At 35.4% G+C, this 15145-nt stretch overlaps 1 protein-coding gene across 1 annotated transcript; it reads left to right on the top strand.

The window, feature by feature from the left end:
* The first annotated feature begins 5083 nt into the window (after nucleotides 1-5083).
* LOC117110225 (large subunit GTPase 1 homolog) lies at nucleotides 5084-13829 on the top strand. Its single transcript, XM_033252849.1, has 14 exons — nucleotides 5084-5248; nucleotides 6573-6699; nucleotides 6982-7102; nucleotides 7345-7431; nucleotides 8364-8511; nucleotides 8949-9116; nucleotides 10188-10314; nucleotides 10605-11077; nucleotides 11260-11361; nucleotides 11505-11648; nucleotides 11916-12039; nucleotides 12589-12668; nucleotides 12971-13111; nucleotides 13414-13829. Exons 1-14 carry the CDS (start codon nucleotides 5147-5149, stop codon nucleotides 13654-13656), a joined length of 2187 nt encoding a protein of 728 aa, XP_033108740.1. The 5' UTR covers nucleotides 5084-5146; the 3' UTR covers nucleotides 13657-13829.
* Nucleotides 13830-15145: the final 1316 nt, after the last annotated feature.

Genomic DNA, 15145 nt, shown 5'->3' with positions numbered 1-15145 from the left:
TCATGTATGTCATACTGCAACATTCAGTATGATTTGCCACCTTGTGGGATGCTACTGTAGTTTAATATGACGACATACACAGTGAAAATATGTCAGTCTGTATTACCTTGCTTGGTATGATGTAAGCTTTATATATCTTTTGTTAAATTGTGAATGTAAACTATGTTGCGTGACACGATGCAAGTAGGATAATAAATGTAACAATCCAATTAGGATTGTGTCTCATACTATACACACAAACATTGCAGTACCAGTGGTATGTCTACTGTGAGACTACAAACAGCTTTTTGAATCGCTTAGGAAGTGTGTCTTTGAAGTCGGTTGCAAAACAATGAAAGCTGTTGTTTATCTTAATGGCAAAACAGCTACTGTTTTTGTAATACATACTAATTTCGTTAAAAATTTGTCTGAAATAATGTTACTGTAATAATATAATAATAATAATAATAATAATAATAATAATAATAATAATAATAATAATAATAATAATAATAATAATAATAATAATAATAATAATAATAATGAACTACAGCGAGTGTAAGTGTTTGAAAGAGTTTTTATTATAGATTTCGAAATCAGTGTTTTATTTTCTTTTGCTGGATAAACACCGTCGGAAGACGGTCCTCGGCGATGATTCCAACAACGCAACGGGGCATGCGCAACGTTTCAAATTTGTATGTGTTTGTAGTAACTAAGGCTTAAATAGATATTGTCAAAATGTAGAAAATAAATCACTGAAATGTGTTTTCTGATATAGTCTTATTAGAAATACAGAATTTAATGCATGGATAAAGCTAGTTTATATTTTTATTAATCTATTTTCTTCAAAGATTAAAATAAAATTTTGTTGCTCAACTCCCCAAAAAACTGAAAATAATGTCGAGCATGCGCAGTTATAAAAAAAGTGTCTCAAGAACCAAACAGCGTCTGCGAAGAGGGTATGAAATAGAAACGGGAAAAATTGAGCTTTTTTATGCAACAATTAAGCATGCGCAACTCAGCTAACGCGATCATGCACGGTAATGACAATTGAAAATACAGTAATAAGAATTCCCGAATATCCTTGGCTATCGAAGGCCCAAAACACAGTGCATCATATAATCGTCAGGGAGAATTGTAATTAAAATTATCGCAAGCAACAATTTGGCTCTATCGTTGTACGACGTATGCATTGACCATCCGATAAAAAAAAACTAGCTAGCAAATCTAAAGCTAAAGCATAAACATCTAATATGATGGAATTTTATCTATAATTCGTCCAACCCAGTCAGCAAAATAATAATTTTTTTTTTAATTGAATACAAATAAATAGTATAAAATATTAAAAATAACAATAATATTATCAATAATAAAATAATAATAATAATAACATAATAATAATAATAATAATTATTATTATTATTATTATATTATTATTATTATTATTATTATTATTATTATTATTATTATTATTATTATTATTATAACAATAATGGTAGGAACACAAGCTAAAGAACGTCTATATGGGAGGCCTAGGCCTCCATCAAATCATATATCACACTTTCTACATTTCTAATATGGAGTACCTTTATAGTATGTTTTTTTTAAATTATTATTATTTTAATCCTGTGACAGCAATGTTAATAACTTTGTGGCTATTGTTACACCAGTCGTAAACCAATTCTACCTGCCTGTAGGCTATTATTTTTATGTTTATGTCATATAAAAGAATTGCATTGAAGATGATAAAGGTCATTCTCAAGTATACATTAATTTAATAAGTTTGAAAATACAAACCAGTCATAAGTTGTTTTTTAAAGGAAATATTTCTTAACTTGTTTATGATTATTACATATTATTCTAAACTGCAACCAGTTTCCCCGAAGTAGGCCTATATAGTATCCATACACTGGGTGCACCAAATAAAATAAATGACATTAGAGGCGTCGCAAGTAAGGGATGGTGGGTGTATGGTTAAGTTAGAATGGTGGATGTTGATAGTGTCATGGGTAATGATAAGATTGCAAATTTGGCACCGTGATTGCCACAAGGGCGATTAGCAAATTCAGGAGTGATAGTGGCCAAAACCGTCACCCGGGATTTTCGTCTTCTCACTAACTGCAATTCATCAATTCAGAAGCAATTAAATCACGACTTCTCATAGCATACTAACAACCTCCAAACCTTAATTCACTACTCACTTCATCTAAACTCCCCACTGTCACTGTGTTCTATTATCGGGATGAGTGAAACTTGGTGCAAAAATGATTCGCTCAAACCATATCTTAATGGGTATAATTTCTATTCTATTAATCATGAAAAAATTTTAATAAATTCAGCGCACAAAAGTTGGTTTGCTGGTATACGGTATGTATGTATAACATTAATTCATTACTACTATATTAAATAATAGATAGCCCTAGGCCTCTGTTAGATATAACAACTCCCTGGTTAGATAAACGTATGGCTAGATACAGAGAGTAATACGGAGATGTTGTTAGTTCCCCGGTTGTTCTGAAATTGCTTCATGGGACCCCAGAAATACACATCATGGGGTTTGTTAACATTATTTATTATCTCCTGTAACTATAAAAGCACCTACCCTAAAATCTAGCATGTAGTGATGAAACATGAATTATAAAATTTAAAAGAAACATTTTATTTCTTAATAATAAAACAATTGATTTATACTTGCAGGTCAGTCTATAATATAATGTGCCTTTGGACTTAATTACCGGTAAAATACAGCAACAACTACAGTAATGGTGCCCATAATGCAGTATCAGTGCCCAACAAAGGCTTAATATATATAACACCTAAAGTAGCAGTGCCCATAATGCAATACAGCGGACGAAAAAAAGTCAGTTATTCTCTACGACGTTTTATGATTCTTTATCACTAAAAATTAACAAACACTCGTTTTGACGCACTCCGTTCTGTGTGTCTGCTGTAGAAAACAAACTTCCCAGCCTAATTTTCTTGTGACTGGCTATGATGACTGAGATGGACCATGTTGATTTATTAATAATATTTTGTTTGGGATGGGGAAAAAAAGAGAGTCGATTTCCCCAAAATGCTCCATCAGCACATAGTTTAGTGTGCTCTATGGATAGTATGGCTATGGAATTTACTAACCACACAATCCACAATCAGATGATTAAGTCGCAAAACTTTATCTGCATTAGGTGGATAAAGTCGCAAAATTTTAGCTTCGTTTGGTGGCACCATTTACTCTAGGTAGACGGCGACCGGTTTCGTTACCGGGGTACATTTCTTACAAACATTCAGCCAAAGCCAGTGAAAGTTGAGACGACAGCCGGGTTTTTTATCGATGTTTGCCATCCTTGGTGCCATCGTAAAGTCATGGTTTGCTGGAGTTGCGTTCAATTTAAATCTCAAAACTTCTGAAGCTGAGATATTCTATGAATGTAGGGTTGTACCGCTGGCTACAATTTAAAAATGGGTGACCAATTATGAATTAGGTGCTAAATTTTGATTTAATGCTGGTAAGTTAAAAACAGACATTCCGTCCGAATGGGACTCATTCAAAAATTCGAGGGGGTTCGCTAGAAAACAGGGGGGTTCGCTAGAAAAGGGGGTTCGCCCGAACCATAACCCCCCCCCCCACCTTGGCTACGGGCCTGAATAAAATATAAGCAGGACAATTTAGGGGTTGGACGGAACAGCGAGACCAATTTAACCAAAGTTACCGTTTTACGTAACTCTAATTTATTCTTTCAGTCCCAGTGGATCAAACAGAAATGAACAATTGAATCACATTGAATCATTTAGAGCTCTATTAGGTATGACTTTATCACAGACGTGCCAACCCTTGGGTCATGAAAATCTGGAGATTTTTTTAAGAATCTTAAAAAAATCTGGATATAACCAAAAAATTTAGAGGTTTCCAGAATTAACCAAAAGATGATAGATACCAAAAAAAGTCACGTCACTAAATCATTGGCCGTTAATGGCGACATTCGATTTGAAAATGGTGTTTATTGCACCGCAAAGCGAGCAGGCGGCGAATACATTCTAATAAACTAAACGATCAAGTTTTGCATAAATCGGAGTCACTTTTGGAGAGGGGGGCCGGGGGTGGCCTGTGAAATCGGGTGAAAATTACATTCGATCGGGACTCACTGGAGATTTGTTTAAATATCGGGTGACACCCGACAAGATCGGGTGAGTTGGCAGGTCTGTTATCACCAGCCAGTATAGGCCAGGATCTGCTCATGAATGTATACCTACGTGGTTTGTCGTGTGCAAAAAATAAACCAATATTTAACTAAAATCAAAGTATAATCGATGTAACGCCTAGCAGAAGCACACATAGAGAACTTTAATTTAAAAAATTAACAATAAGTGATGGTACAACTCATCTAAGGGATTGATATATAATGTATAAATAATGCTAAATGCCGCATTGAATAAGTGTATTAAAATTGTATTAAACATCAGAGGGTTACGGTATAATTTGAATGGCGGATTAAGAGGGTGGGCAACCAACAATTCATGTTTTTGATCATTGTGAGCCAGGGAAAATGGGTGAAAAAGGGCCACAATATGAACCACAACCACTGATCTCTACTATAATAGCTGGATTGCTCATCGGCCAATCCTGGTTCAGAAAAAAGTGAGGCCTCCGATTCCATGTTGGAGGGCCTAAGTGACGTACCAGTTTATAAAATTTTCTTTTGGCATTTGTTTAAATTACAGTTAAAAATAACGATTCTTGCAATACTTTTCAATAATAAATTGAATAATAAGTGATTTTTTCAAACCATCTAACAACTAGACGTACAGTTTATGCAGTTTTCAAAAGCGCAAGTTGCTCGCACTTTCTTAAACTGCATAAAAAGTCAAGTAGATAGATAATCATTACGTTAAATACAAATTTATTATTACAAAGTTTTGCAAGAATCGTTATTTTTAACAATAATTAAAACAAATGCCAAAAGAAACTTGTCTCTTTGGCCCCACAACATACGTGTCGGTGGCCTCACTAAACCAGTGCCAAATGAGCAATAGTGGAGATTACTTACGAGAACTGATATTAATTGCGCCCTCTAGTTTAACTGAACAACATTCTCGTCGTGTTGTTTACAAACTGTACATGTGGATAGGTGTACTTTTAGGGGCTAGTGTACATTGACTAAAAACAACCATGCCGGGCAAAAAGAAGGCCACAACTGCCAACTTAGGTTCTCTTGTGATTAAAGATAGGTTCAAGGGTTCGAATGTGAAGAAGAAAAATGAGAATTCGTGGGTAAATACAATGATTTGTAGCATAGGCTAGGCCTACAATTCTGGGGCCTGGGCAGTGCCTTGTTTTTGATTACAGAAGGCCTGGCACAGACATGCGATCATGTCAGTAGATTTCTACACATAGAACAGACAGAGCTTTCTAGACTAGGGCTAGCAAGGTCCTAGGAGGTAGTCTTTGTCCTCTGCTAATCGACGTTGTTGCTGGCTGGCATTGTTACATCGACTAGACCCAGCTTGTGCACAGACCTATTCCTCAAAAATTAAAATCATTTCCTACCTTATTTATGTGTGTATGCCTAGGCCTGCTACAGTACAGAATTAATGAATGTTGAAACATATTAAGCATTATTTAAAGTGATTCATTCATACAGTCAGTGTAGATAACATGTTTACCTAATGATACTACTGTAATACCCCTCTATCATGCATATCTGTATGTTTTTCAAGGTTATTTTTGATTCACACTCACTGATAACAACCCACCCAACTCTGTCAAGGAATTCTATTTACAGTATTATCACTCTGGCATCAACAAATTTGCTTCATTTAGTTGAGTCCATCTTGCCTTGGTTTGCATATTGGATTTGTAAGATGAACCTCTGGTTATGTTTTGACCAGGTAGGCCTATCATTTAGACTAAGCTTAGTTTTTTTAAGGTAAGAATTAACCAGGTAGGAAAATAAGTCCCATAAAAATCATCATTGTTATTACCCTAACAAGTTTTAAAAAATATTTACTGAAACTTCTACCTGCCTATTCCTAGGAAATGTCTTGGCCCTACACCCCGGGGAGCTCACTTGCATACCACCAAACAACAGGGTGCCACAGCCACTTGAAGGCATGAGACACTTGCACTACCTATTTTACTGAAAATTCTAATGGACTTGTAACTACCATTTACCAAAATCGCACTGTGCTCTAAAAGACGACAGGAAAAGGGCTACTCAATAGTGCCAGAGAGGGCAAGGGGCTTACTGGCCCAGCACCCAATCTGGCTTGAATTTCCCTCTAACATCATGCGGAAAATGTGGCACTTTGACACAGGATAGTCCAGGGACTTTAATTTAACTACCAATTTCAATCTGGTTATTTCCCACACTTTTGCTACAAAATCCTTGTAAGTATACCCCATAAATGCTGCAACTCCCCCCATATTTCCCACACTTGTGCTACCAAGTCCTCAAAAATATACCCCATAAATGCAGCACCTCCCCGTATAGAAATATTTAAGAGTGGGCCCTACACCTAATGCATTTGTCCAAAATAAAAACCAAAATACACAATCCCAACTGATACTTTAATCATTGAATGTATTTTTTTCCCAGATGCACACAAGTGAACTACAAGATGGTTATGATTGGGGGCGCCTCAATTTGCAATCGGTCACCGAGCAGAGCAATTTGGACGATTTTTTGGCAACAGCTGAACTCGCCGGCACAGAATTTGCTGCAGGTAAACTCTGAAATGGTTGGTAGTCAATTAGATATGTAAAGGGTCCAAAGTCTCACTGAATTCGCAGGACTGTCTGGGAAATTGAGACGCCTCCCGCAAGCAAGCAAGAGTCTCCTGAAAAATAACCCGTAGTATACATGAATGTTTTCACTGCTTTTTAATATCAATTGCCTCACGGAAGTCAGTATCGATGGGTATGCACAATAAAAATTTAAAAAAAGTTTGTTTTTAATTGTATTTTTTTACTTCATAAACTTATATCTTTGTTATGTTTTATTTCAGAGAAAATGAATATTAAGGTTATCGACCCAAATTTGCATACAGGATTACCAAATAAGGAGGAGTTAGCAGAAATCAGGGAGAAGCATGCTAAGAATCAAAGTCTTCTTACCATACCCAGAAGGTATTTCAGATTATGTGTGATTTTGTTTGTGTGTGTGTATGGTGTATGTTTGATGGTAGTTGACAAACATGTCTGTTTTTGGGGTGATAAGACCAGTATTAAATAGGCTTTCTTTCAGCTATCATGAACATTATTGTTATCATCATCATCATTATTGTCATCATCATCATAGTGTTTATCATCAATTAATATTCATTATTTTTTGTTTTCCCCATTAAGCATTAATTTTCCTTTTCCTTTAGGCCACAGTGGAATTCAACTACGACCCCAGATGAACTTGAGAGAATGGAACGAGAAAGTTTCTTGAAATGGCGGAAACATCATGCAGTGTAAGAGGTTACAGGGTCAGGCCAATATTTAAAGTAGTAGATTAGATTGGATCTAATGATGATGATTGCCGTCTTAATCATCATAATATTATATCTACACCAGCAAATCAGTATAATTTCAATTTATTTTCATTGCGGTATAAATAATAATAAATAATATAAATAAATTTGGTAGGTGGGTTAGTTACGAATCTGATTATTTTGTCTTTTCTATTATGTAAGAGTTAGGGCTAAGACACATGATTTATTTAGTGGACAATGTTCGTAAACAAACTTGAAAGTGAATTGCGCCTATCGATATGCCGACAACTTACGCATTGGGCGGAGTTTTCTCACGGCTGCAGACATGAAGTACGATCGCCGTGTTGAGTGTTGGTGTATTCAAAGTGCACTATCTGCGTTTTGTATTGTAGTAGAGATCGCTGATAGTGTACAACAAACCGTCTAAGACCGAGTGGATAAACTCCAGCACGCGCCTAACGATTAATTTTTGACATGCGTGTGTGTTTTGTACATTAAATAGAAACTTTATGACAACAATGACATGATTTTACATTCGTAAAATCGGGAATTCGTAAATGAGGGGTTCTACTGTATTTCACTTCAGCCCTCCAGCTAAAACAGGTTTTCAATGATAAATACACTACAACATTTCATTTTTGGCCAGGCAATGTTAATTTTTGTAATATTTATGTCAACAATATTTTGTATGGTTGGTCCATTCAACCAGAGCTGGTCAGTTGAGGACCCACATACATACAGTACATGACATAAATATTCGAAGGATATCAACAATAACAAACATACACCACATACACACAACATAGGTTCATGTTGATTGACATGGGCATGCACAGTTCAAACTACAAAATGGTGTATTGTTGGAATGAAAAGAAAGTTGTATCCATTTTCTTTTTCCTGCCATTGTTTAGCATACAAGAGGAAATGCAAATACTAATGACGCCGTTTGAACGCAACTTGGAAGTTTGGCGCCAGCTGTGGAGAGTAATCGAGCGTAGTGACATCGTTGTGCAGATTGTTGATGCGAGAAACCCACTCATGTTCAGATGTCCAGATCTGGTAACTTATGTTTATATAAACAACATTTTCAAAAACTTAATCTCACTTTGAACTAGCTATTTGAGACATGGATTTAACAAGAGTAAAAATATTTTCTGAAGACTTTGAATCGAACTTCCAATAAATTCTTTTAAGAAAGGTTACTGGGCGACAACCTCTACTAATCTGACCAACGACAGAAAGGTTATTAGAAGATACAACAGATATTGAATCAAACCTTTATAAAGACATTCACAGGTTTTTTGATCAATACATTTTAAGGATAAAAAAAAAATAATGATATTTGTAGAGAAGGTTTCTCGCGCTTAAAACATCTTCAATGTCACTTAAGTAAATTGATGATTATAATGCAGATACTTTCATAGTCAAGGACACATGTTTTTCATGTAATTATACAATAATTTGTGCTTTGTTTTTGGTTTTTTTTTCAATTTTAGGAGAAGTATGTAAAGGAGGTTAACCCTCTGAAGGAAAACATAATTCTGGTAAATAAAGCAGATTTGTTGTCCAAGGTGCAGAGACAGAAATGGAAGAAGTACTGCACTGATCATGGAATACAAGTAGCCTTCTGGTCAGCTAAGGCAGAAACAGATCGGATTCAGAAGGTAAAGACCAAAACACTGATGGTTTCCCATAGTCATTATTGCTACTTTACGCCATCGTGTCGGTATTCAATATTTCGACATTAATTATGTCATCATCAGGGATGAATTATTGCTACTGTTTATCTTATTTTAGAATATTAAGATGGTACAGAATTAGTATTGGTTGTGGTGTGGTTGATGTTGATGATGATGATTATATTTGGTGGTGATGTATTAATATTGCTCAAACTATCAGTCACATTATCATTGGCTATTCACTTTTTTAAGAAATACAACAAAAATCTGTCTTAAATCCTTAAACTGAGATTGATATGCAAATTTCTCTGATAATCACCAGAATGATCACAAAAAATATTTTTTATCTTGTATGAATAACAATTTATTTTTGCACAAAACACTTGGAATAATAATTGTAACATAATAATAACAATAATGATGTGTGACAGTGATTCTAGTGTTGAGAAAAGCAGCCCCATTTACTTTAGTTAGCGCTGCAATCTTTAAGAAATAAAGTGTTGAATAAATAAATAAACACAAAAGAAGACACCATCCACCTAAGCCACCATTATTCTAGCAACATATTATGACAGTGCATCTCTGCAGAAGCCTAATCAGGAACCTCCTGCTTTATAAGACCATCCTTACAGCTCTTCATCATCCTTCCCAGGGATGTAATTTTGGTGGGTGGAGCCACCCAGTCTCGAAGTTTTCCACCCAGTCTAAAGCTAATTTCATAGCCCCATATTTACTAACCCCATTGCCCATCCTTAAAATCCACTGTTATTAGTTGGAGTTTACCAGTGTTATCACATGCCAGCCCTTAAAATGTCCACCACCCTTAGTTTTATACAGCTGCAACCCTGTTTTATCTTGCAGATGGTTAGTGTATAATAATTGAAATGTTGGGACATGTTTTCAGAAAGAAATACCATTAATTAAGATTCGTAGCATATGCTATCAATTTTGTTGATTGAGTGGAATTTTAGGACTGGGTAAATAGACATATGAAAAATGATAATCTATAGAAACCTAATCAGTATTGGATTAATTTTTATCCTTTTGTTTTGTTAGTTACAATCACAAACTGATGACAATCAGAAAACCAGCAAAGATGAAGAAGATGCTGATGATGAGGAAGAGGAGGAGGAAGATGTGGAACCAGCAGCGGTAACCTTAGATAACAGATTTGATGGAATAAGTGAGCTTCAATATTACGTTGTATATTTTTAATTTTATCAAAGTGTTTGATGGGAACGACCATTACTTTTATTTTATTTATTCATCATTATTGTAATTTATGTGTAAAAATAATTGCTTATAAAAACAACAAATATTACCTGGTCTTTTGACAATACATGAAAACTTTTAACAAAAATATGTTATGTTAATAACAACTAGCTTAAGATTATAATTGAGAGTGAATAATAAAAACAAATAAAAACTAACAGAAAGTCTTTTTCTATTTTTTTTTTGATGATGGCTTATAAGATGTTCAAGAATCATTAGAAGAAACAAGTGAAAACCAACAAACCACACATAATGAAACCGAAAACCAATCAGATTTAATATCATCTGAGGCTGTTGGTTCTTCCGATATGAACCAATCACAAAACAGAGAATCAAATCTTAGCCAGTCATGTGAGTCTCAGAGCCAATCAACTTTTGTCTTAGCCAGAGAGGCAACCAATGAAATCAACTCAATAACTGATTCAAAAATTAACAGAGAAAGTCATTCAGCAGAACCTACATCATCAGTACCAGTAATTGAAAATAAGTTAAGAGATATTGGTTTGAACTCGGAAAACAGAGAAGTTGTAAATAATCGTGGACATGAAGGTTCTTTAACAGAGGTTGAAGATGGTTTAGATTCTGAGGTTCTCAATGGTGATCAACTAATAGATCTTTTCAAGACATCTCATACAGGTCAAAAGGTCAAGGAGGGCCAATTAACTATTGGATTAGTAAGTTCAAATTTATCAATTTGTTATTATCATTTTGGTCTACCAGGACTATTATTATAAATGTAAACATGGTACCCATATGTTGTTGTATAATATTTATAATTAATGATATATACAGATAGAATAAATACAATATATTTTTTTTTAATGTATCATAAATTAATATCCATTATGGTTTTTAGGTTGGCTATCCTAATGTTGGTAAAAGCTCCACAATAAATGCTCTGCTGCAGTGCAAAAAAGTACAAGTGTCATCAACACCTGGTAGAACAAAGCATTTCCAGGTGAGTACTAATTTGAATTCTCTGACAAATAAATAAGATAAATATGCATTAAACATATTACTATTCAGTACTCCACTTTTACCTATATTAAAATAATTTGTATAAATTTATATAATGCATCCATGTATGATTGTACTTTATAGACGCTCTATTTGGATTCGAACCTCTTACTGTGTGACTGCCCTGGACTTGTTATGCCTTCCTTTGTCAGTACAAAGGCCGAGATGGTTACAAATGGTGTACTGCCAATTGATCAGATGCGGGACTTCAAGCCTGCCATCAACCTAATATCCTTTATTCAAACATATTTATATTTATTTAACTCTTATGCCAGTATCAAATTTTGTGTGAATTACCCATATATGGGCATCATGATGTCATATCATATACATATATGTGCATGAAGATTTCATATACCCATATATGGGCAAATTATATGTATTTGTGACATAAAGTTTGATAGTGGAGATGATAAAAATGTTGTTGATGTCAAACAAGTGTGCCATCAACCTAATATCCTCAATCTGCCGTAACTACCTTAACTTAGTTTTCACGTATCGCAGGTCATTCCACGTCGTGTGTTTGAAACAACTTATGGAATCACAATCATCAAACCCAAGGAAGGCGAGGATCCCAATCGGCCACCATCAGCGATGGAGTTGGTCAATGCCTATGCTTGTAAGCAAAGCTTGACATAATATCTCTTAGGATCATGAAAATCATAGTTACAACGAACTGGCTACAATGCACATTTGGCTACTGAAGTTGTTGCCCATTTGGCTACTGAAGTTGTTGCCCATTTGCCAAAACATGTTTATATAATATAAGGTGCACCATTGTGTAATACAGTGTACCTGACGGTTATTTGAATCTGTTCAACCATGAACCCTCTGTGGTCTAGTGGTTATGACGCTCGCCTTGACTGCGAGAGGTCACAGGTTCAAATCCCGTCAGAAGCATGTTATTACACAGTGTATTTATTTATAAGACAACATTCATTAAGAGCTATGCTACATGATGTACCATCATTCGAACACTGTATTTACATTTCTTGCTTGATGATTTATATAAATATTATGCACATATGTTTTTTTTCTGATTTTATCTAGTCACAAAATACCATTAAGCTTTGCCAATGCAACAAATTTCCTTTTGGACAAATAAAGTTTTCAGTATTCAGTAAATGGTTTCATTTTGGATTGATTTTTTCCTTCCAAAATTCTTCAGATATTCGTGGGTTTATGAACACAAAAGGAATGCCAGATGCCCACAGAGCTTCCAGGCTTATCTTGAAGGACTTTGTAAATGTAAGTACTGTACTATAAAACTAAGAATGACAGTGTAAGCCATTTCTTGGTCTCGACAACAGTGTTAATGATATGTGCAAGAGTAATACAGTATTGCCTTCAGAAGAACTGTAGAGAATCCAGGGAAATGGGAACCTTGCTTTAACATCCACCAGCAAGTTCCCTTGCAAATCACCTTACTCTTTATGAGTCTTGAAGAGTGAGTTGATGGAATTTAACCCAGAACCTTGGTATTGGAAGGGAAGCACTTTAACCACCAAATCAGCAGTCTTTCAATTTGTTCTGTTGCTTTTTGTGTGCAGGGACGTCTCCTGTACTGCCATCCTCCACCTGGTGTTTGTCCCGAGGACTTTGAACCTGTCAGAAGCCATGAACCAGATTTAAATGAAAAGAGATCTTTAAAGGATAAGCAAGTCATTGTCGTGTCTGAAGATGGCATCAGGGTGAGTAGAACTATTGGCAAATGGGAACATTTGGAAAGTACCCCACCAGCAGTTTGACTGCCATACAGTAATTGCTGGTTTTCCAAATAATTTGCTTTGTCTTCAGGCATAAAATCTTGTCCAGTACTTAGCACAAATATTAATACTGCTGTTTTCCACAGTAGCTACATCATGAATATTCATGAAGGGTGTTGTTCATGACATGGTGTATTATCTGCAAAAAGACCAGCATTTTTATAAAAACTATGCTGTAATGTTTACTTAATAAACCTATCCAATGTCAATTCTTTTATTTTTTCTAGCATAAACATCACCCTGAGAATTCAGTAGATACAACCTTCTTTCAACAACAGTCCCTAGCTGGGCATTCAAAAGGCGTACATGGGGTTAAAGACTTCTCCAGGGTCAGCAACTACACTACGCATGCTAGCAAAGCAAATCTCACCCCGGAAGAAAGAGCCTTGGCAAAACCCTGGAAAAAACATGGCAACCGGAACAAGAAAGCAAAGCTGCGGAAAACTTATGGTCACCTAGATATAAAATAGTTATTATGGTTGGTTTTTAAAAAAATGTATGTAACCCCCCCCTCCCATCTGTATTTGTGAAGCCTATGCCATAAAACATTTATGAATTCTGAATATTATTTGTCATCATTGTAGGCTGACAGTATATTATTTGAAACAACTGAATTAAAGATGCATAGCAAGTGGTAAAATATGTTTTTATCTTGTATTGTACTGTACAAATTACCTCCGGTGGCTATCAATGTGCTGGAGTCCATCATGCACTACTTTAAACAACCATTATCTCGGCTGTTCATTTTTTGCCCATAATCTTTAAGTTGTATCTAGCAATACAGTAGCGCTACCCTTTAACATTGCCAAGAGAAACACTGGTGTGCAATTCCTGTTTACATATAGAATGATTTAGTGTCACAACCATTTTAGACAAACATTGAACCAAGAAATTCGGAAACTTAACACTGCTTCTTGACATTAAATTTTGGTGTTGCAATTCCACAAATGAAACCTGAACCAGCATGCTGTACAGTATATTGTTTCTTAACGTTAAAGAGGTTGGAATAGTAGTTGTGATGCAGAATCGTTCACAGGAGTATTAAATGGGTACCAGATGTAGGCTTAAATAAAATAGGTTCTGTGGTGGGAGAGATGCCCCAGTCCTGCAGCTAATGAAAAGCACACCTCGGAGCTCCGACATTAACGGTATTAGTAGGAGATGCCCAAAACAAGCAAATTAAAACATTGTAATTCCAGGTTTTTTACTTATTATGTTGTGGACCCAAAAGTGTTGCATGCCCAGGGTCAGAAATAAGGAGGTAAACATTGTACAATACCAGAAAATTTGAATCAATTTATAGTAATAGACAGGCTACGGTATCGTTTGATATTCTACTGTGAAGGGCCCCTCGACCACCTGTGATCGATTACTATACTAAATGCATGGGCCCATGCACTTTCTTTTCCCAGGTCCCAAGACTTCTTGCTACGCCACCGGTTGACTATCAATGATCTACCTACTACAACATTGGGGAATCATCCCCCATAGTTGTTTGAATAGAACACCCAAATGATAATGTAATGTAATAAAGTACACAGTAGCCATGTTGGCATAAAGTTGTATGAAAACTGGCAAAATATTCACTTAAAACATCAGGCAATTTAAAATGAAAGCAATAAAATATTTGACAGCATTTTCGTCTTCAGTACCGACATGAAGGTTCCTTTGCACTAATCAAATCCCTAACATTAGGAAAAACCGCTGGAGAACTCTGGTAACTCAGAATTGAACTGGCTTTCAAGGTGATAAGACTATATGCTGTTAAAACAAATAAGTACTATATATTTGTCCAAGTTGGACAAATTTTCAGGCACGATACTATTATTTCGAAGAATCCTCTTCCCAGGGTGTTCGCTACCCTGGGAGGAAGGTATTTGCTAAATGCCCGGGAATACATTCGTCGTCAATGTAGGGTTGTATTTTTACAACCAAAAATCAGAAGTGACTCGTATTTAC

The sequence above is a fragment of the Anneissia japonica genome, unplaced genomic scaffold (assembly GCF_011630105.1).
Source record: "Anneissia japonica isolate Jap-2015-1 unplaced genomic scaffold, ASM1163010v1 scaffold287930_len349246_cov199, whole genome shotgun sequence".
NCBI lineage: Eukaryota > Metazoa > Echinodermata > Crinoidea > Comatulida > Comatulidae > Anneissia > Anneissia japonica.
This window is presented reverse-complemented; position numbering and strand designations above follow the sequence as displayed.

What these genes read in the sequence shown, in the direction of transcription:
- LOC117110225 (XM_033252849.1), top strand. Translation starts at nt 5,147, where the DNA reads ATGCCGGGCAAAAAGAAGGCCACAACTGCCAACTTAGGTTCTCTTGTG. An exon ending in CTTCTTACCATACCCAGAAG is followed by an intron (nt 7,103 to 7,344) that starts GTATTTCAGATT and finishes CTTTTCCTTTAG; the next exon opens with GCCACAGTGGAATTCAACTA. An exon ending in TAACAGATTTGATGGAATAA is followed by an intron (nt 10,315 to 10,604) that starts GTGAGCTTCAAT and finishes ATGGCTTATAAG; the next exon opens with ATGTTCAAGAATCATTAGAA.